Source organism: Eleutherodactylus coqui, chromosome 13, assembly GCF_035609145.1.
Source record: "Eleutherodactylus coqui strain aEleCoq1 chromosome 13, aEleCoq1.hap1, whole genome shotgun sequence".
Lineage (NCBI taxonomy): Eukaryota > Metazoa > Chordata > Amphibia > Anura > Eleutherodactylidae > Eleutherodactylus > Eleutherodactylus coqui.
Window position 1 is genome coordinate 68,489,229 of NC_089849.1, and position 21,368 is coordinate 68,510,596.

The 21,368-nt window shown below is 44.4% G+C and overlaps 2 protein-coding genes across 4 annotated transcripts in view; one reads left to right on the forward strand and one right to left on the reverse strand.

The window, feature by feature from the left end:
* Positions 1-13,202, forward strand: part of UNC13D (unc-13 homolog D) — a 68,584-nt gene extending 55,382 nt beyond the window's left edge. For 2 of the 3 annotated variants that reach the window (XM_066587930.1, XM_066587929.1), the window contains exons 23-33: positions 1,062-1,157; positions 2,363-2,569; positions 2,651-2,719; positions 2,815-2,894; positions 4,156-4,261; positions 4,837-4,908; positions 6,408-6,491; positions 6,661-6,781; positions 7,827-7,950; positions 10,979-11,181; positions 12,934-13,202. In XM_066587930.1, the coding sequence (XP_066444027.1) occupies positions 1,062-1,157; positions 2,363-2,569; positions 2,651-2,719; positions 2,815-2,894; positions 4,156-4,261; positions 4,837-4,908; positions 6,408-6,491; positions 6,661-6,781; positions 7,827-7,950; positions 10,979-11,181; positions 12,934-13,043 (1,272 nt within the window). In that variant the 3' untranslated portion in view covers positions 13,044-13,202. Of the gene's footprint in view, positions 1-1,061; positions 1,158-2,362; positions 2,570-2,650; positions 2,720-2,814; positions 2,895-4,155; positions 4,262-4,836; positions 4,909-6,407; positions 6,492-6,660; positions 6,782-7,826; positions 7,951-10,978; positions 11,182-12,933 lie in introns of those variants that run through there. The other variant, XR_010787589.1, reaches the window with a different exon arrangement.
* Positions 13,203-13,327: 125 nt separating this feature from the next.
* LOC136588582 (E3 ubiquitin/ISG15 ligase TRIM25-like) lies at positions 13,328-20,565 on the reverse strand. The gene is made up of 5 exons (XM_066587931.1): positions 20,145-20,565; positions 15,877-16,077; positions 15,607-15,727; positions 14,182-14,280; positions 13,328-14,089 (listed from the first exon to the last, which is right to left on the reverse strand). Exons 1-5 carry the CDS (start codon positions 20,553-20,555, stop codon positions 13,506-13,508), a joined length of 1,416 nt encoding a protein of 471 aa, XP_066444028.1. The 5' UTR covers positions 20,556-20,565; the 3' UTR covers positions 13,328-13,505.
* Between the last annotated feature and the right edge of the window lie 803 nt (positions 20,566-21,368).

Sequence of the window (21,368 nt, forward strand, 5' to 3'; positions counted from 1 at the left end):
TTATACTTACCTAGCAGGCTCGGTTCAGGTCCCTCCCACTGCTCTCCACAGCGGCAATGCATTTCTTGCATTCCTCGACCGCTCATACAACATCACTTCGTGGTTAAGGGATTCATAAATCCCGCCTCAAGAAAGCGATAGCTATGATTGGTTCTTTGATCACTGCTCAGCCAATCAATGCAGCGCTGGATGAACCAATGTGATGGCTGCAATTGGTTTATCCAGCCCTGCATTGATTGGCTGAGTAGTGGTGGAAGAACCAATCAACAGCCATCATGTTGTAGAGGCAGGACCTATGAATTAGCTGTCACGGCCAAATCCCAGCCATCACATTGGTTCATCCAATGCTGCATTGATTGGCTGAGCAGTGGTCAAAGTACCAATCACAGCCATCGGTTTCTGAAGGTGGGATTTATGAATCCTGTAACCAGTAAGTGATGTTGTACGAGCGGCTGAGGACTGCAGGAACCGCGCCGGACCTCTAGAGAGCAGAGGGAGGGACCTGGACTGAGCCTACTAGGTAATGTATTTTTTATGTAATGCAACTAGAGCTTATTTTAGGGGTAGGGCTTATATTTTAAGCCACCACAAAAATTAGGTTAGGGCTTATTTTGGGATAGGTCTTATTTTCAGGGAAATGGGGTAGTATTATAAAATGACAACATGTTACAATTAGAGAAATCAGCTGATAGTTGTGGTCCAAGAATCTGCATTGATCCCACTGCTTCCACAATGGTTGGTATACTGCAGCTAGATGGGTGTAAAATAAACATACGGTAGACATTGGTGTGTTTCATTGCATATGTACAGTATATAGGAAAGATCTCGCATGGTATATTAGTCAACTCCAAATGTAAAATTGGTTGGTTAGACGCTTTCATACTATATGGATGAGAACATCCATGAGAAAGTGCAAAGAGGACTAAGGTCTATAGTCCATTGGAAAAGCTAAAGATTATACCCCCAAATGCTCTATCTTAAAAATATAGTTCCGAGGTCCTGACTGTTGCATACACTTATTATGTATTCTCCTAAGTACTACATCCTCATTACCTCCGCAGGATATGTGCCGTATCGCAGTCATGTACTGCACATTGATTAAGCAAAGAGCAGAGGCGTTATCAGATACCAGAGATGCTGGGCAGGCCGCTAATAAGGTAAACTAGTAAAACATCAGTTAGGCTCCTTTTAGACTGTACTCACCTTTACTCAGTATAGAAATATAGTTTGATGTCCACCATAATGTATCATCATGTGTTTGTGCATTTATGTCCATAAGGAATATTCAGCTGTCATGACAAGAACTTTTTCCCCAACTTTTCCCAAGTTCCATTGCATTTCATTTCGAGTACGATGACCAAAACACCATAGTTGTGAAAAGCTGGTATATGTACAATTTTCTATACAAAGGAACAAAAATTATTCTAAGACCTATAATTATTGATCCAAGTCGATTTAAAGATTCCCTCCCCATGCACATGCAATGGAAGAGCTGCACTGCTATGGCACTTCCTGCTCCTCTGCTGGTTGGGACATCACATCCAGTCCTGACCAGGAGAGGACCAGGAAGTTCCGGTTCAGTGCAGCTCTCCCATTGATTTCAGTGGGAGTGAAGCCAGCACAAGCACTTCCTACCCTGTCCGCTTATGACAACATCCCGCCCACTGCAGTAGATAGTGGGCTGGATGATCAGCTGATGGACGGGGGTCCCGAGTGGCGGGCACCCTGCCATCAACTACTAAAGGGAGGATAAGACTAAAAGAACTGGTGGTCACTGCGCAACACTCTATATGTGAAAGAAATATTGAAGACAATGCAGTGCGAAACCTCTGCTTGGTTAAATATTGTGTGTGGCCAGCATGGTTTCCCATGCGTTTCGGGGTAAAACTCCTTCATCAGTTCAACTATTAAAAATATACAGATGATTGGAGACCTAGGGTTGTTGGGGTCCCAAAAGTCAAGAGGAGGCCTGACAACCTGTCTGATGTGGGGCGACTAGGACCAGAGGTCCCACAGGTTGTCAGGACTCCTATTGACTTTTTGGTACCCCAACACGCCTAGGTCTCCAATTTTGACCCGAAATGCGTTTTCCCATGCTAGCAGTTTTGCACTGCATTGTCTTCAATATTTCAAAATACAAGATGGCACTCCCTCCATCTGGTGAAAAAAAGGTTCGATCTCAGTCTTTAGAGATGACAAAGCTTCTACTTGTCTTTCTGAACTGCACTAATTGTGTAAGTATCTATGTGGATGGATACTTTCTTCCAAAATGTCTTGAACTTGCACAGACCAGTGCATAATGATACTTTCACGACGTTCTTGCTGACCCTCACTACCTGTGTCATCTACCACTTTCTCTCAGTTGTGTTTAGTGGTGAATAACATTGAGCAGTTGCGGCTGGTGGTTCGCTCTCTACCTGAGAAACTGAGCTGGGCATCACTGGAGGCACAAACGCATGAGATCATAAGCCAGGAGCAATTTCAGCACACGCTCTATGACCAGCTGAAAAGCGCTGTGGCGTGCCTGGATCGAGAGATTCGAGGCGTGGTGCAGGCTCTTGCTCAAAAAGTAAGTTCCAGTTTAGAACAACCCAATTTTTTCTTCTTCTTCTATGATCTGCCTCTAATTTTCTGTCTCACTTTATCACAGTTAGATTCTGGCATTGCCAGGCACCTGCACTCCATAGCTAATGCTAGCGATTCCCGAAATCCCAACGATGTAAGTCACACTTATTCCTAGCTATTCGTATTCCAATGGAGTATAACGTTTTACTTTTACTTACTGTTACATGGTATGTGTTTTCCGTCATATAGAGCATTGTTCCAATGATGAAGTTCTTGGAATCGGAATTACAATACATGAACCAGAATTTGGTGCAAGAAAATTTTAACTGGTGAGTGATCCAAATTCTATTACTTAAATTAAATTACTCTCCCGTTCTGCTGGAGGCCGGTACCCCACTGCTCTCTGCTTCCTGCTACAGTGATGACATCACCAACACTAAGACATGTAACCACTGCAGCCAGAAGTGTAACTTGAAGCTTCTGGGCCCCCATGCAAAACCTGTAACAGGGCCCCAACTATAATGCTTTAGGCTCCCTATATGGAGAAGAGAGGCCTTAAGGGTCCCCTAAGGTTCCTGGGCCCGGGTGCAACCGCATCCCCTGCATCCCCTACAGTTACGCTACTGACTGCAGCCAATCATCAGCTCATTTTGGTCGATGATTAGCTCTGCTCGCCACAGATTCCTATGTTGGGCCATTAACAGTGCTGCAGCAGGAATTGAAGAGTGGTGGGAGATCAGAAGTGGCAAGAGATCGGGAGAAAGTATAAAATTTTTGTTTTCGCATCACCGTACGCAGCTTTCCAAAAATTTGGGGTCTGAAAAATACCTTAAAAATACAATTACCAATACCCTTTTAGACCATTTTGAGCTAATACAGGGGAGTCCCTCATTTCGGACGTTCATCAATTATCCAGAGTGGAGAGTAGTTACAAAGATTGTTTTGCTGAAAGACCGAACTCTCCTTGTATTACAGTTCATGGATTTCACTGTGAACCATGTAATGCTTCATTTCACCTCTAGTAATGCTGCAGGGAAATTAAACACTTGCCGTCCTGTTCTCCTGCAGATTACGGTTGATTGCTGCAGTCCCAGAAGCAGGAGACTCTGTGGTCAGCTTATTTTCGAGGGACCCTTCTAATAATAAGAGCTGACCTCCTTAGGACAATCTGTCAGTGTTTTCCCCATGAATAAGCATAGGAGAGTGTAGAGGTACTCTAGACAGTGCTGGGGTGGCCTCATGTCATTTAGCTAAATTGCCCTAATTTTAGGGTAATTCCTGCAGTCACTTACACAGAGCAATTTATTATAATAAGAGTTAACCCTATCATGTTTCAGATGACCCCCCCCCCCTTCCTATTTATTCCATAGTGATGAGAGGTGGTGAGAGCTCCTTTTTACCCTTTTACAGGCTGATTTTTATTTTTACGAAAAGTGACCACATTTTTTTAATGAAAATAGTAAAATTTAGGCCACTAAAAAAAATCATGATCCCCTTTGGGAACATTGGCATATAAAAGGTTCAGTGTATGTACAGTGCCATATCTCTCCATGACATCTTTTGTCACTTCTTATTTCATTCCTTTTACAGCCTCTTGTCCCTGCTTTGGTCTCACATCCTCACAGTTATCTCCAACCTGTCCGTTAACATCACCCCTTCTGTCCGATACTACCAGAGGCTGCATGCGGCACTCAAGGTAATACTTCACTTTTGGAAAACGAGTGATACTATGTATACTGTTTGTGATCATTCAGGATATTGGTTACACTGCTCGGATAAAGTCATTAGATACAATAATGAATAATATACTGTGAAAAGCCATCCTATGTTGATTGCAAATGCAACCACGTCAATAAATGTTACAGAAGTGCCCATATACATGTATTAGTGCTGTTAACAGTGCCCTCCTTAACAGTGCCAACCACAGTGCCCTCTTAAACAGAACAGCTACCTGTCCCTTAAAAGCGTCACCGACATGCTCCTGCTCTTACCTGATGGTACTCCTGCTAATGCGGTCGGGACTTTGCAGGCAGTGGAGGCAATCACCTGCTGCCTCTTCACTGAACCGCCAATGATAGCAGTCAATGGACTCATTTCATCACTGATCACTGTCATGTTTTAGAAGATGCACATCTTGCTATCCAGGGCACAAACCCAGCACCCAAGGATGGTGAGGCGAGGGGTTTACCCCCTTGTATACATCCATGCCAATGGGGCAATATATACTTTATTACTTACATATTTGATTGAGAGACTTTTCTGTCCACCTAGAACTTGGAGTCCTGTTTCCATGCGGAGGGTTGTGGACTGTCGTTAGAAAGTCTCCACACTGCGACATTCATTGTAAGTACAAGTATTTGTTCCCGTTCTGACTTGATGCGGTTATAACATGGTGTACCAATAAAAAGAAATACAACCACACTGAAGCACATGGGATATATGGGGCTGAAATGTGCGCAGAGGTACAACAACAGGGATACATCTAGCACTGGTTTACAGGAGGGGGCATTAGATTGGCATCTATCTCTATAGGTTCTGAATTCTGTGCTGATTAATTTCTTAATATATCTTTATAGTGATTCAAGCTCTATTTGTTTCTGTGATATGGAGCCACAAATCCCCTTCATAAACACAGACTTAAAGGGGTTGTCCCGCGCCGAAACGGTTTTTTTTTTTATTCAATAGGCCCCCCGTTTGGCGCGAGACAAACCCAATGCATGTGTTAAAAAAAACAAAAACGTTTAGTACTTACCCGAATCCCCGCGCTGCGGCGACTTCTTCCTTACCTTACTAAGATGGCCGCCGGGATCTTCACCCACGATGCACCGTGGGCTCTGCGCGGTCCATTGCCGATTCCAGCCTCCTGATTGGCTGGAATCGGCACATGTGACGGGGCGGAGCTACGAGAACCAGCTCTCCGGCACGAGCGGCCCCATTAACCAGGGAGAAGACCGGACTGCGCAAGCGCGTCTAATCGGGCGATTAGACGCTGAAATTAGACGGCACCATGGAGACGGGGACGCTAGCAACGGAACAGGTAAGTAAATAACTTCTGTATGGCTCATAATTAATGCACGATGTACATTACAAAGTGCATTAATATGGCCATACAGAAGTGTATAACCCCACTTGCTTTCGCAGGACAACCCCTTTAAAAGTTAACATAATGGCCACTAATAGAGGAAGCATGGGAGCTGACTGCATATTGTGTTATGACAGTACACAGTGAGCTCCCTCTAGTGGACGTAAATAACTTAAAGAGACTCTGTCACTATCTTTTTGCATCCCTATCTGAGGGCAGCATAAGATAGTGCTTGTCACGGTCATTACAATGATATGTCTGCTGTGTGGATCTGTGCAGTAGTTTTGGAGAAACATGCCTTTTATCAGTGGCAGCACATGCATGGAGGGCTACTTTTGTAGTCCTAGATATTCATGAGCTGCAGGCTAGCTACACCCACCAGCCCTCCAGCCAATGATTGACTGCTGTCTGCCTACTACTATGCATAGAGAGAGAGCTGCCAATCATTGGCTGGAGAGCAGGGTGGGTGTGGCCAGCTTGCAGCTCATTAATATGCAGGACTAGTTCTGTGTCTGTCTGCTGCTAATAAAATGCAGGTTTCTCCAAAACTCCTGCACAGATACAGCAGACATAACACTGCAATCAGTGTGACCGGCATTACCTTGTGGAGCTCTCAGTGAGGGCTGCAAAAAGATGGTGACTGAGTCTCTTTACTAAGTATGGCTGTGTGAGTTCAGCATAAGACAATTGCAGAGGATCTTCAATCCACTTGCACAAAACGTTTGTGGTTACAATATTGCTATTTTTCCTCTTCTTACAGACCCTAGAACAGGATCTTGAACTCTGTTCCTCCAGTTCTCGGAAACTAGTAGAGCGGTATTATCAGCAGAAGATCCAGCAGCAGGTATCAAACAGGATGCCCAAAATGTCAGCGTTACAGTTGTATACAGAATAACTAACCCTAAAGTCTACATAGACCGTGGTCTGCGGTACAAGATCTGTAGATATATAGTAACAGCATAGGCATCAATTCAAATCTATATCTCAAACTTGTATATCTTAACCATTTACAGCAAGGTTCCAGTGCAGAAAAGTATGGAGCCGTTACAGTAAAAGTTAGCTACCGGCAATCAGAACAGAAACTGCGTGTTGAGATCCTCAATGCAATGAATCTTCTTCCACTTGATTCCAATGGTAAGCATGGTACACAGAAGCAGAGCATGTATACATGGTAGTATAGAGATCTACTGTCTATTGGACTATATCAGGCACTTAAGTTTAGACAACAGAAAGTAATCTAAAAAAACAATATGATTAATTTCATACTTCCCTGGTGGTCTGGAGCAGTGGATGGATTAATGCCTGCTTCCCTGGTGGTCTAGGGTAGTGATACAGAGAAGACTTGTAAAGCTGTGATACAGTCACATAGTTCTCCATAATTGCTATACCTAATTATGAAATGTTCAGCAGGGTCTAGAATTCCCCGAACAGTAGATGGGTGTACCTGGGTCGTATTTGTTTCTGCTGTTCTAAACTGATAGCACTACTGGACAACTTGTGATTTTAAAGGGAAGTAAGCATAGTCTGTCCTTCATCTGCTGCATGAAATTTCTTTGACCGACCATTACGTCTTCTGTCCTCAATGTTGCCTCTTACTTTGTGCTTCTTTAAAAGCTAGATCAGGACATCTTGAAACCCCAGACTGCTTTAAACCATTTGCTTGGGAGAAATGTTGCTGATGCAGTATAACTGCCGTGTGTCTTGTTGCTGTGCTCAGTTTTACCATGATGTATGACCTGTGACATGAAACTGTCTTCCATAACTTCACCTTTGTAGCAGGGTTTGGCTGTTCCTCCCTGGCCTTCAATTTTAATGACTGTGTTTCAATGTATGTATGAAAAAGACTATTATTATCACCTGTTGGTTATAATTGGTTAATCATACACCTTACTATAATCCTACAAAATTTCTGACTTTTTGCAAGTGTTTCTAGAAGAATTGATGCTGTTTTGAAGGCAAAGGGTGGTTAGATTTCTCATTTGTTCAGTCACTTAGCATTTTGTTAATTGACAAAAATAAACTATTAACACTTTGATTTTTGAAAGCATTCTTACTTTGAAGCATTTTTCCACACCTGCCTAAACTTTTGCACAGTACTGTATATGACCAGGGCTCAGTTATATCTTAGTAATAATTTAATAATTATATTGAATATCACTTTCCCTGTTTCTCTGCTCAGGTAGCAGCGACCCATTTGTTCAATTGACGTTGGAACCTAAACACATATTTCCAGCAGTGGAGCCACGGTCTACAGAAGTCAAGAAGGCTGAATTGAACCCTCTTTTTGATGAGACCTTTGACTTGTGAGTGTACATGATCCTTACTCACTGATGCCTTCACGTAAAGGAAACAAAGCTAAATGTTTTATTACCTATAGGTGTTGTGCATTCTAGGGATGCAATTTTTAATATTTGATGCTGCTACTGATGAGGGCACTAGAGATGACTTCAAATTCAAGATTTGTAACAGATCACAGATCAACTATCCACGGCCTCTTCACCACCAAACATCTCAATCTACTCACCCTCACCGAAATGTGAATTCAGAAGTCAGATTCTACCTCCCCGGCTGCATTGTCCTATGATGGCCTGCAGTTCTCCCACACCCCGGACAACAGGCGCGGCGGAGGAGTAGGCGTTTTTTTCTTGCCAAACTGCACCTTCCAGGTCATTTCACCGGTTCCCTAACTCACCTTCCCATCATTTGAGGTCCACACGCTACAACTCTTCTGTCCACTATCCCTGCGTGTTGCAGTTTTCTACCAGCCTCCGGGTCCCACCCGTCTGTTCATGGATCACTTTGCCGCTAGTCTCTCCCACTTCTTATCCTGTGAAATCCCAACCCTCATCCTCGGTGACTTCAACATCCCTACTAATAACCCCATCTCCCAATCTGCCTCCCAGCTTTTAACGCTCGCCTCCTCACTCAGCCTATCACAACTCTGACTCTCCCAATCACAGAGACAGCAACACTCTCAACCTAATTTTCCTCCGCCTGTGCGCTGCCTCACACTTCACAAACTCCCCCCTCCCACTCTCAGATCACAACCTCCTCTCCTTCTCTATTAAGCACCCTAGCATCTCCCCAGACCCTCCAACCTATCACACCTCCAGGAAACTCCAGACCATCCACACCCAACAGTTTGCAGAGACCTTACAGTTGTCCTCCCTGTTCCTATCTCTCTCCTCTCATGCTCCAATCTGGCTGCCAAACATGACTCCACCACCCTCAGATGCGCCCTGGATGAAGTGGCACCCCCCGTGATCCGAGCCGTCAACCGCAGATTACGGCATCCTTGGCTCAAACCCCAAACGCGCTTCATCTGGCGGTGCTCTAGGTGGGATGAATGGCTAAGGAAAAAACAGCCCGCAGACTTCCTCCACTTCAAATTTATGCTCAAAACCTATAACCTCGTCCTCCACCACGCCAAACAAGTTTATTTTACCTCCCTCGTCTCCTCACTATCCCACAACCCCAAACGACTTTTGACATCTTCCACTCCCTCCTGAACACCAAAGAACAGGCCCGCATGACGGATCTCAGTGCTAAAGAGCTAGCCTCACATTTCAAAGAAAAAAATCAAAAACATTGTAAAAGAAATCACTGAACACTGCATGGCTAGCCCCAATCACGGTCTCTTCAGCACTGCAGCATTCACTCACTATCTATACTAGAACCAACAAGAGAGGAAGAAGTCTCCAGACTGCATTCCGCTGCCCGCCCCATCACCTGCTCTAGTGACCCTCTTCCCTCTCACCTCCTCCTGTCCCTTTCCCTGGACGTCATTACCCACCTCACCACCATCTTCAACCTCTCCCTGACCTCAGACATTTTCCCCTCCTCATTCAAACACTCCATCATATTCCCTCTGCTAAAGAAACCAACCCTTGCCCCAACCGACTCTGCTAACTACTGACCCATCTCAAACCTCCCCTTCATCTTCAAATTACAAGAACGCCTGGTCTACTCCCGCCTCTTACGCTTTCTCTCTAATAACTCTCTCCTCGACCACCGACAGTCCGGCTTCCGCCCCCTACATTCGACCCCCCTCACAAAAGTATCAAATGACCTGATGACAGCAAAGTCAAAAGGCGACTACTTCCTACTAATCCTCCTTGACCTCTCCTCTGCGTTTGACACGGTCGACCATGACCTCCTCCTCAGTATGCTTCGCTCTATCGGCCTAAAGGACACTGCCCTCTCCTGGTTCTCCTCCTACCTCTCTGACCACTCATTCAGCGTCTCCTTAGCTGGCTCTATCTCCTCTCCACATCCCAGATTTGGCCTCCAATATCATCTCTACACTGACGTCACCCAACTATACACCTCCTCCCATGACATCTCTGCACCATTCCTCCAAAATATCACTGACTATCTGTCCGCTATCTCTAGTACATCTCTGTACATCTCCTGCCCCTGCACCTCCTTATCTCCCCGACCTCATTTGTTTGCTAGTAATTGAATACTACATGTAATTATCGTATTGCTTGTGTTCCCCCGTGCTTTGAAAGCGCTGCAGAATAAGTTGGCTCTATACAAATAAAAATTATCATCTTGTACAGTAGTCTTATTTGGATATTGTATAGCACTAGTACTTGATTATAGTGACCAGATAACAACTCCATAAAGTATTCTTGTATTATCTGAGCTCTGTATGGTGATGTTTACATAGTCATTGTGCAGCACTGTAGGGTATATTATCTCCACTACGTGGAGGCACTTAATAGCGTTGTTATTTAGGCAATTATATGGAATAAGTTTATAATTGGTGGTGGTCTGACTGCTGGGACCACCTCCAATCCTGAGAATGGGGTTTCCATTGGCCCCGTATAAATAGACCAAAGGTCATACATGCGCAATTCTACTCTATTCGTTTCAATGACAGTGGCTGAAATCGCAGAGCACTTGTACTTGGCAATTTCCGGTGCTGTTGCTGAAATGAATAGAGTAGCTGTATGCATGTACAACCTCCACTCCACTGGCGTAACTATAGGGGATGCTATTGCACCCAGGCCAAGGAGCCTTAGGGGGCCCATAAGGCCTCTCTTCCCCATATAGGGAGCCCAGTACTATGAATAAACCATTATAGGTGGGGGCCCTGTTACAGGTTTTGCATTGGGGCCCAGAAGCTTCAAGTTACGCCTCTTCTCCACTCTATTCATCTGGGGCCGTCGGCACCCCCATTCTCAAGATCTATGGGAGTCCTAAAAGTCAGACCCCCATCGATCATAAATGCATTCCCTCTCCTGAGGATTGGGGATAACTTTAGATCTTGGTATAATTCCTTTACGTATTCTTCTGATTACAATTTTCTCTCTTCTCTTCCCTCAGCCTGGTGACCCCGGAGCAGTGTGAAGTTCCAGGAGCCTGTCTCTTGCTGACTGTGTTTGACTATGATGCTATTCTTTCTAATGAGCTGGAGGGAGAAGCGTTTTTATCTCTTGCAGACATTCCTGGGTTAAAAGAGAACACAAATGATCTTGCGGCTAATATCCCTCAAACACGAGTAGCCCTCACCCATCCAAAAACTAATGGTCAGTGGGTTTCTAAAAATGTTGAGGTATCACACATAGTTCTACAGTCTACGGGTAGTATGACTTCCCGCAAAACGACTTAGAAGGTGTAAGGAGATTTGTAAGGTCATGCATGCTCCTCTGGGTAATTTATGCAAATGGGCAGATGGAACAATCCTTCTACAATTCCATCCATTTGCATAAATTTCCTAGAGAAGCATGTCATGGCTTTATAAGTTTTCTCACACCTACTAGGCTGTTTTCTGTGCACTATATTCTGACTGTTAGGCCCCCTGTCCACGGCCGTGGCGGAATATCGCCAGCGATATTCTGCCGCAGGATACGAGGGGGGCCACTGTCAGTTCTCTGCGATGAGCCTATCTGACAGATAGGCTCACCACGGAGAATCTCGGCATGCCGCGATTTGAATCCCACGAGCGGAGAATCGCTATGATTCTCCACTCGTGGATGCAGCAGCTGCGCTTTCCAGAGCAACGCTGTGGAAAGCATTCACTGCGTTACCCGCTGCCAGATTATCGCCGCGGGTAACGCAATGAACATTCGCCCGTGGACAGGCAGCCTTAGGTGTTGTCCGAGTTGTAGCTCCTCTGTAAAATCCGTTCCCCATGCACTAACATAACAAAAAAGCATATACTCCCCTCTCCTGCTCCTGACGTGTCCCACACTGCTGCCCTGCGTCTCACCTCCGATGTCACGTTTAAAGGCTGCCCCAGCTTGTTTATGGGACGTCACAGGAGCTGCAGCTTTGTCATTGGCTGCAGCGCCTGTGACATCTCGCAAACCGGACGGGACATTTCAGAAACAAACAAGAAGCGGAGGACCAAGCGGCGCTGTGGGACACAGCGGGAGCAGGAGAGGTGAGAATATGCTTATTTGTTATGTTAGTGCATGGGTAACGGATTTTACAGAGGAGCTACAATTCGGACAACCATTGAGTAAATGAAAAGTGGCTTCGGTATTCAAAGGCGGGCAACTAAAGTAATAAATGGAATGGGCGGACAACAATACCCAGAGAGGTTATCAAAATTGAGGTTATTTAGTTTAGAAAAAAGATGGCTGAGTCGCGACCTATTGACTATGTATAATATATCAGGGGACAATACAGAGACGTCTCCCATCATCTATTTATACCCAGGACTGTGACTGTAACAAGGGGGCGCCCTCTATGTCTAGAGGAAAGAAGGTTTCTACACCAACATAGAAGGGGGTTCTTTACTGTAAGAGTAGTGAGACTGTGGAACTCTCTACCTGAGGACGCGGTGATGGCAAAATCGATAAGAGTTTAAGAGGGGACTAGATGCCTTTCTTTGGTGTTACAATATTATATGTTATCACTAATTAATTCAGAAGGGTTGTTGATCCAGGGATTATTCTGATTGCCAGATTGGAGTCGGGAAGGACTTTTTTTTCCCCTTAAATGTGGAAAATTGGCTTCTATCTCATTGGGGTTTTTTTACCTTCCTGTGGATCAACATTGGAGGGGAAATAGGCCAAACTGGATGGACATACGAGTATGTCTTTTTTCATGTTACTATGTTTTTAGTCTCAGCACAACAACATATTTTTAGAACTAGACTAGGAACATTGGTTGTAGACACAGTGCTGACAGTGAGCCAAGCAAAACTAAAAAGGTCTTCCCTAGTGTTCAGGAAAGATCATCAGAAAGCCAACATCATTATGACGTCACAGATTTCTTCCTGTTTTCTGGCCGATGTTGATAATTACTAAAACAATGTGTTGTCTTCTCCTTAGGGGATCGCATCTTGCAACTCCTCGACTGTCGCCGTTCTGAAAAGGAAGCGGCCATGTTTGTCAAGCTCCGTAAGCAGAGGGCTCGCCAGTCTAAGGAGAGTGAGCAGTGACACCATATACATTCTATAACAACCAGCACTTTAGGACTGGTCACCAGGGAAGACTTTTATTGATGCACAGTCTATAAATGGAGACATCATCTCTGTGCAAAGGCTCGTTGACTGCATTGTTAACATGAATGTGACTTTAAAATAAATATTGTAACTATAGCATATATGGATTGTAACATCGGTATCTTTAGCCAGTTCTGGAATGGTATAAAGCGATACAAATATTACTAGGGTAAAGCTTCAAAACATCGAAAATGGTGGAAGTTAGTGAAGTAATGAAATAGCCGAAAGTACAGAGCCGAAGTGCAAAATCTGTCCCCAACCAACGACTAACAGATCCTTTCGACGGCTCAGGCACCAGATACAACTACAGTCTCTGCCCCACTTTATGGATACCAATACGCTGAATTAAGACTATTCTAAATGCAAATAGATGTAGACTGATAGATCAAATGGCCTCCATTAGAAGTCCGCTGAAAACTGCCTCTGGAAGCGCTTGTTGTGACTGAGCCGTACCGCTGCTCCTTCTCCAATGGACACTATAGAATTCCAGCTGATGAAAAAGATGGGGTACAGAGGCTGGGTGAAGGAGGCGTGAAAGCGGTAAAGAAGTGGCATATCATCTGATGTCTCATGGAAGGACAGAGTTCCTTCATCCCAGTCCAAAAAGATACCTAGTTTCTCCTGCTGTCCTGTGGCTACCAAAAGTTTCTCGCTATCATGCCAGGCATAGCAACGGGTACTACTCCACTCCAAGCACCAAGACTCTGAGTTCCTCCCCACTAGACAGAAGCTTTGATGCCCCTTACGAGAGATCCCATGATAAGTGACACCCAAGCTTATACGATTTCCAGAGAGATGAACTTCCCAATAGTGGCGCCCTTGGGCCATCGGCTCCCTACCCAACACTTGAGTGTAATGATCGAAACGTTCAGTATTTTCTGGATAAGCCTGAGGCTGCAGTTTGCACAGGACTCTATGGTTCCCTTGCATAAGACACAAATTATTATGGGCAGTGTCTGGATCCAGGCTGATATCCCGAGAATCTGCAAATGAGAGAGTGAGCCTTGATTAGTCTTGGGGTATTCATGCACAGAAATAAGATGGGACAAGGCAGAAGAAGAAGTAGATGTCTTACACTGGAGGAACTCTGTTCGTACCCGTGGCATCAGTGGCAGTAATGGACTTCCCCACAGCTTAGGTGGTAATATTGGATAACTGGTGCGGGTGGTCCACACTGTTGTACAAAGTGAAACCATAGGTGAAGAAGGGCAAATGACAAAAAACATTCAACTGCTATTCCAACCATCATAAGTTCCATATAGTCCTTCAACTCAATTTACCATAGAATTGGCCTTAGCCGAGGCCTAAATTGAAGCTTCTTGTCTCCATCTACCATATGAAATGTATAATACTGGTGTCTTGAGATATATATCTCACAATGGTCTTTGGGTCCCATCAGGCACCAGGGTCCACTTAGAAATGCCACCTCTGCACTTTATATAGTCATGTTACTGGCCCTTACTCTGATTAATTTTGATCATTTTCTTAAGACTGCTGCACCCCCTATAGCTGTACAACTGGCCCTTACTACTACTTCCTTTGGTTATTCTCTTAAGGACTCACGCATACTGCCACATTACATATCTGTGTAATATGGTTCAGTAGTAGAGATGAGCGAACCTACTCGGCCACGCCCCTTTTTCGCCCGAGTACCGCGATTTTCGAGTACTTCCGTACTCGGGCGAAAAGATTCGGGGAGCGCCGTGGGTGAGTGGGGGGTTGCAGCGGTGAGTGGGGGGGAGAGAGAGAGAGAAGGCTCCCCCCTGTTCCCCGCAGCTACCCCCGTGCCACCATGCCTCCCCCCGCCCCCCGAATCTTTTCACCCGAGTACTGAAGTACTCGAAAATCGCGGTGCTCGATCGAGTAATTACTCGAAACGAGTAGGTTCGCTCCTCTCTATTCAGTAGTAATGAGCCATTAGCCTGCTTTGGGTCCATATTGTACCTCTGTGTACTATTTTTTTCAATGGATTCATATGCAATCTGTGAAAGAAAAGAAAAGTAGTGCCAGTAAATCCTGCACTGAGCAGGGGGTTGAATTACGCTGCCTGTTCCCGTCCTCCTCTCTGCTTTGCTTCAGGGGATGCCAGGCTTTGGGCAGTATGTTCCACACTTGGTGGTCATGCCCATGTTGGCTAAGGTTGTTGGGGACTGATGCTATGTAAGATGTTGCCCTCAAGATTTTAGAGAAGCTTTGTATACCATTCTATGAGTCTATGTCCCTTCTCATGCTGCAGTATGAAGGTTATTCTCTATTAGAAGATGGTCTTCTAGGAAAGAATATGGTCGCTCATGGAGGTTGCATGTCCCAATATATAAGAGCAGCATGCAGGGGTACTGATAATAGCGTAGTAATACTCACACCCTTTAAACAAAGATAAACTTTATACAGCAGAAGCTAGTAGACAATGTTTGCCTTAGCTTTGCATTAACTCTTATTTTATCTGTTGTTGACCACCTACTATAACTCATTCATATGAATGCTGATATCTCCCACTCACCTTGTTGCACAAGTCTCCCCATGTGGTCTGCGCATAATTCTTGTAAAGACTGTTTAAACTTGGAGACAGCAGCGTACAGTCCCGTCCATTGTAGTTCCTGAAATGTGGATCCTTCCTCCTGCTACAGAGATGAATGATGGAATGTATTAGTCTCCATGCATTTCAGGTGTGTGTCCATCAAACATCCATATAATAAATGTTATTGCTGTACTATGATACCGTGTCTATAACAGAAGAATCTATGCAATTACACATATGGCGGATATGTACCACGGTCACAAGCTGATCTGGAACGACCTGGAGAGACTGCGTGATGAGGCCCTCTTCTCGGTCTTGGCTGTTTGTATCCTTCAGCATCTGATCCTCAGCTTGTTCCATCATTTGCAGTAGACGAAACCCTGAGGCCTGCAGGATCCTTACCATGTCCGAGAAGGCTTGGCTGACTACTCTGTGATGTCTAGTAGATGAAACCTGGTGAAAAGGGACACTGATATAAACAAGGCAACACTGAACAACTTCTTGTATCAGAAGATGTCTCCAATTATCACAGCAAGAAATTAGAAGATTATGTTACGGGCGCCAAACATATTTTTATTTTTGCCTTTTAATTAAAGTCCAAATATTCCTCAGTCATAATAAATTTCTGTTAAAGCGACTCGCCAATTCCAAGACACAATTCTGTCCAGGGACCAGGAGGGGGTATATTACCTTATAGTTGGTCTTCTGTGAAGTTGTCCATGTGATCCACCAGTTCTGGGCCCCATTTTTGGTTGCCCAAGATGGTCACTGCAGTCTTCCAACTACCAAACGCACATGGCACATTGGTAGTGTTAGACTGTCAATATTCTGGGGTTGTAACAATCTATAAGTACATGTTCTGTTACTTAGGTTTTGTCATAAAACAAAACCCTGTTCCCCAGCTGGGCCCTGCCTAAAATAACAAACAAGGGTATACTCACCTCTCCTGGGGCCCCAGAATGCAGTAATAAAAGTTCTAAGCATTCGAGATTAGTCACAAGTCTCCATACACTGCACAAGCCGCAGCTCCAACACCATCGGACCCCCTGTTGGCAAGGGACATACTCCAACCACCACCTCAGTCATCCCCTTCAGATGCACTACACCTGCTCTCTTATTGGCCAGTGCTGCTCACATGATCAGCACTGGCCAATCAGAGAGCAATACACTGGCATTAGGTAATTAGAAGGCTACGATGACCGTCTTGGAAGCAACAACATTTTGTCCCAGGACCAGAGGGTTGCTTTAACAGTGTGCCCCCCTCAGATGCCCAACAAAGTCCAGCCCCAAATATTCCCCAGAGTACCTACTACAGATACCCCTATGGTGACTAACTTAGATGACTTCCTCAGGGTGCCTGGCAAAGAGATACCCCAATTCTAGCCATAGACACCAGTACTAGTGCTTACTGAGGATAGATTTATACAGCTCTCATAGAATTCAATGATGAATCTGTCTTCTGTAAGCGCCTAAGTGATGGCTACAGACAGACGTTATTTTAATCAGGAGATCTGGAGATTACATACGCCTTTCAAATGAATGGCTGGCCATGTCCATGGACATTCTTTCAGTGTCGGCTCCGTAGCATGAGATGCCCACCCATACAACAGCTGATTACTGAGCCACCTGCTGCTCCCCTGCCTCCACCAATCAGCTGTTGGGAGGGCCGTTCTGCTCTCCTGCTTTGTATGAGAATGGCTGGCAGCTCCGTGAGAAGGATTTACGACCCTTTTTAGCTGCCGGCCAGGTCAGATTTCAGCATGTTCGCTCTATGAGACGCACTAACTCCCCCCCCCCCCCCGCCCCCCATCCCTACTTTGGAGGGAAAGAAAGTGCATCTAATAGAGCAAAAAATACGGTATTTTTTATATCATTAATCAATAAAACTTGATTGATTTTAAATTATTTTGGGCCACTTATTGCTTGGCTTTTTTGTTTGGCTTTGCTGCACCACACCATTATGCTTTGAGTGAACACAATAATGAAGTTCCATGCAGCGGAAATACAGTATTTAGTTTACGTTTGATCTTTTTTTGCCCTACTGTAATCACTTTGTCTCTATATATCGTCATAGTCAAATTCTTACAGGAAACCAAAACCATAAACCAACCCTTAGTGCTAGAAAAAGGTGATATATTCAAGTGCCTGAAAATAACTACATCCTCCACAGCCCGGATGTGAACTAAATCTGCACTTCCACCTAATACTGTAAGAAGATCTTGTAGGTCAAAGTGGAATTGCCTTTTTTTGAACACTAATATTTCTCTCTCCTATTTATGTTCATCCTCAGGAAATGGTTTACAGACCTCAGACCTATTTATGTAACCCTGACAGATGTATTACGCATTGGATTATACAACCTACTTTTGTTATTAGGCTGTTAAAGTTATCACTTAATTTAGGTGATACTCAAAATGTATCATAGCCTTATCCATCAGGTATGCCTAATTAGTTTTCGATGCATTGGAGAAGAGTACATAGAGAAACACTCAAGTGATGTTTCCAAGCTCTTCTATTTTATTGTTGCAATGTAATAGAATGTATAGTGTGACATCCCCCACAAAGTCAACAATTCAAAGTCTATAGCATGTGTGATACTTCTATCTTAGTAAAATATTACAAAGGTTAATTATGACAAAGCTGCATGCTCATCCTCTGAGACTGTTAGTAAAGCTACAATACGTGTCTTTTGTACGGCACAAATATTATGCACACGACACTGCTGCATAAAATATAATTCAATACTTTCACAAAGCATAAATAATTAAATACACAGACCCAGAGCTGGAGGATAACTAAATGGCCACAGGCTTCTTTATTAAGCTTGAAAACCAATTTGAATATTAACTACTTTATGACCATGAAACTTGATAACAATAGTTAAGAGTCCAACCATACGCTCAGACTCCTATAAACTTACAGAATAGTCCATCCCATCACAAGAATGACACTACTCCAGCTTCAACCAAAAAAGGCTGTGACAATTTAAAAAACAGCAAAAATAAAAAGGGATGGGGAGAGGAAATACAATCAAGGCTGAAGAGCAATGCCTGCCACTAGTCTTTACTCCAAGTTGTATAACCCCACCACGGCACATGGGCTTACTGCGAGACATCTGACCACAGCAGCAGCATCCAATAGATCAGGGGTCCCCAACTCCAGTCCTCAGGGACCACCAACAGGTCATGTTTTCAGGATATCCTATGGTAAGAACACCTGTGGCAATGTCTGAGGCACTGACAATAATTACATCACCTGTGTAACACTGAGGAAATCCTGAAAACATGACCTGTTGGCGGTCCCTGAGGACTGGAGTTGGGGAACACTGCAATAGATCAAAGGTCTGGCCTATCACATCATCCATCTCCTGGGAAAATTATCTGGTGGAGATTAGCAAAAAAAGTGAATAAAACCCCCGCCGAAGCCCTGAGAAGAGTCCGCAAAGAATTTTCCTAATCCTGTGTGTAACCCTCCCCAATGCTCGGGTTCGCGTCACGTTACTTGCACCAAACGATTATGAGTTGAACAAATGAACAATGTCCCCGCTGGCTCGTTCGCTCTCGTGCAGCAGATACAGTGTTGGCTCGTTCAAATGAAGAATCGTTCAGTCTTTCACATTTGCTGTCTAAGTGACTGAGAGGGGCTGGGCGATTTCTGTTTAAACCGAATGATAAGTGAATAAGCCAATGATTTTTGGTCATTGGCGCACGTTTAGGGCTCCGTCAGACCACCGTTTTTGTGCATATAAAATTCATGCACTCAATGCGCAGCGAATGGAACCCATTGATGTCAATGGGTTTGTTCTGATTAACGTGTTTTGGGGAGGCATTTCTTGTGCATGCAAAAAAAATAGGACCTGCTTTATTTTCCTGCGTATTTGCATACCAAACCCTCTATAGAAGTCTATGGGAGGTGCACAAATGTGCACTCAATATCTGTGCAAATACCCAATACGCTGCGCAATTCTGTAGGAAAAAGAACACATCTGGATCTCATTTGGTTAAGTAGCCTTTTAAATCGCGGAGGGGGTGTGTCAATACACGAGAAAATCTACCTGATCAAACCTTTTTTACTGCGGAAATATGTTGCGCTGAAGCATGCGAAGCCACCCTTGAAATCCAACTGCCTGATCATTATCATTGATCAATAGCTGCTATTAGGGGGGAGTCAGGAGGCCACCAAAAATATTAGATGAGTAGCCGGTCCCAACAAAATTGGTGGGTTCAGCTGATATACTGTGTATGCAATGTGAACAATCAGCCTTAGTCAGAATCCATGTGTTCGGCGATATTCTTCCCTACAAGCAGGGGGCAGAATACCTGCATGGAGAATGACATGCTATGATTTTATTATCAGACTAAATCGGTCCATGACTCTGTATGAAATCAAAGACATACGAATATATGGTAGAGGGCTCATGCACTACTATGGAAGTCCTATTATAGCTGTGTACAATACAAAGCCATCATAGGGCCATATGCATGAAGCCTAACACCGAGGCAAACCATGAAATAACATACCTGAGCAATGGAGGCTTCATGACCTTCATCGATTACGGGCAAGTCAAAGTTGTTCCTGTTTTCAGTTTCAAGAGTTCTATCCGGCATTTCTTGGCACTGATTTTTCAACGGCATGCCAAGGCTCCTGGCATGACTACTGAAGGCATTGAAATCATTAGGACCTTGAAGACTGGAGAAATCATCCACCATTTGGGCAAGAATACTGTTCTTGCAGAGTCTTGGTGAGGAGTCTAGCCGAAATGAGGACCTACACTGCGGGCATGAGCTAGGCATTCCCTGAAGAGACCAACACTGAGTAATGCATGCCAGGCAGAAGGTGTGCCCACAGGGTATGGTGACAGGTTCTCGAAACAGATCCAGGCAAACAGGGCAATACAAATATTCAGAGCAGAGAAAAGCAACAGAGGCCATGTTACAAGATGCAAGGACACAGCACTGAAAGGGGTCGGAAGTTCCAGGACAATGGCAGGATATAGTGTTTTACTCCCTCCCCTTCACAACAGAGATATACCGGCAGTTAGGTAATTCTATTACTATGTATAATCCATCCAAATGATCCCTTAGCTAGTGACACATTCAGATTATACTGCATTGGTAAACTTATCTCAATATGTACAGAGTTTCCATTCATTTGTAGTAGCAGAGTAAAAATTAGTTATCAAACCATTGCGATAGTCCCACATCCTCATCGCTGGGCTGTTTATCAGTTTAATTATGTCCCCCTCCCAATTCTTACATCACACTACTTCATCGGCACTTCCTAAAAAGGAACCAGATACTGAGGGCGGGTGAATCCTTCCTGGGAACCTCTTATAATTCATGGGAAGGCTTTCCCAGAAAAATGCAGATATGTTCTCCGTACTTTGTTGCAGAGTCTGGATACGTGTACAGAGGTACTACAACACTACAGAAAGTGATCAAAGAAGTGCTAGAGTGATGCTACATATACATTTATATAACAAAAGAAAGATTTAGAAGACTAGTGTTCCTTGGATCTAAATCAGGAATCCCGTGCCAGTACTTTAACCCCTTAACGACAAATGACGTACCGGTACGTCCTGTGGCCGCGGGGTATGTATGAAAAGAGGTTGCGTGGCAACCTCTCTTCATACAGTGCGGGCATCAGCTGTTTATAACAGCTGACACCCGCGGGCAATAGCCGCGAGCGGCCGCGCGGCCATTAACCATTTAAATGCCGCTGTCAATTCTGACAGCGGCATTTAA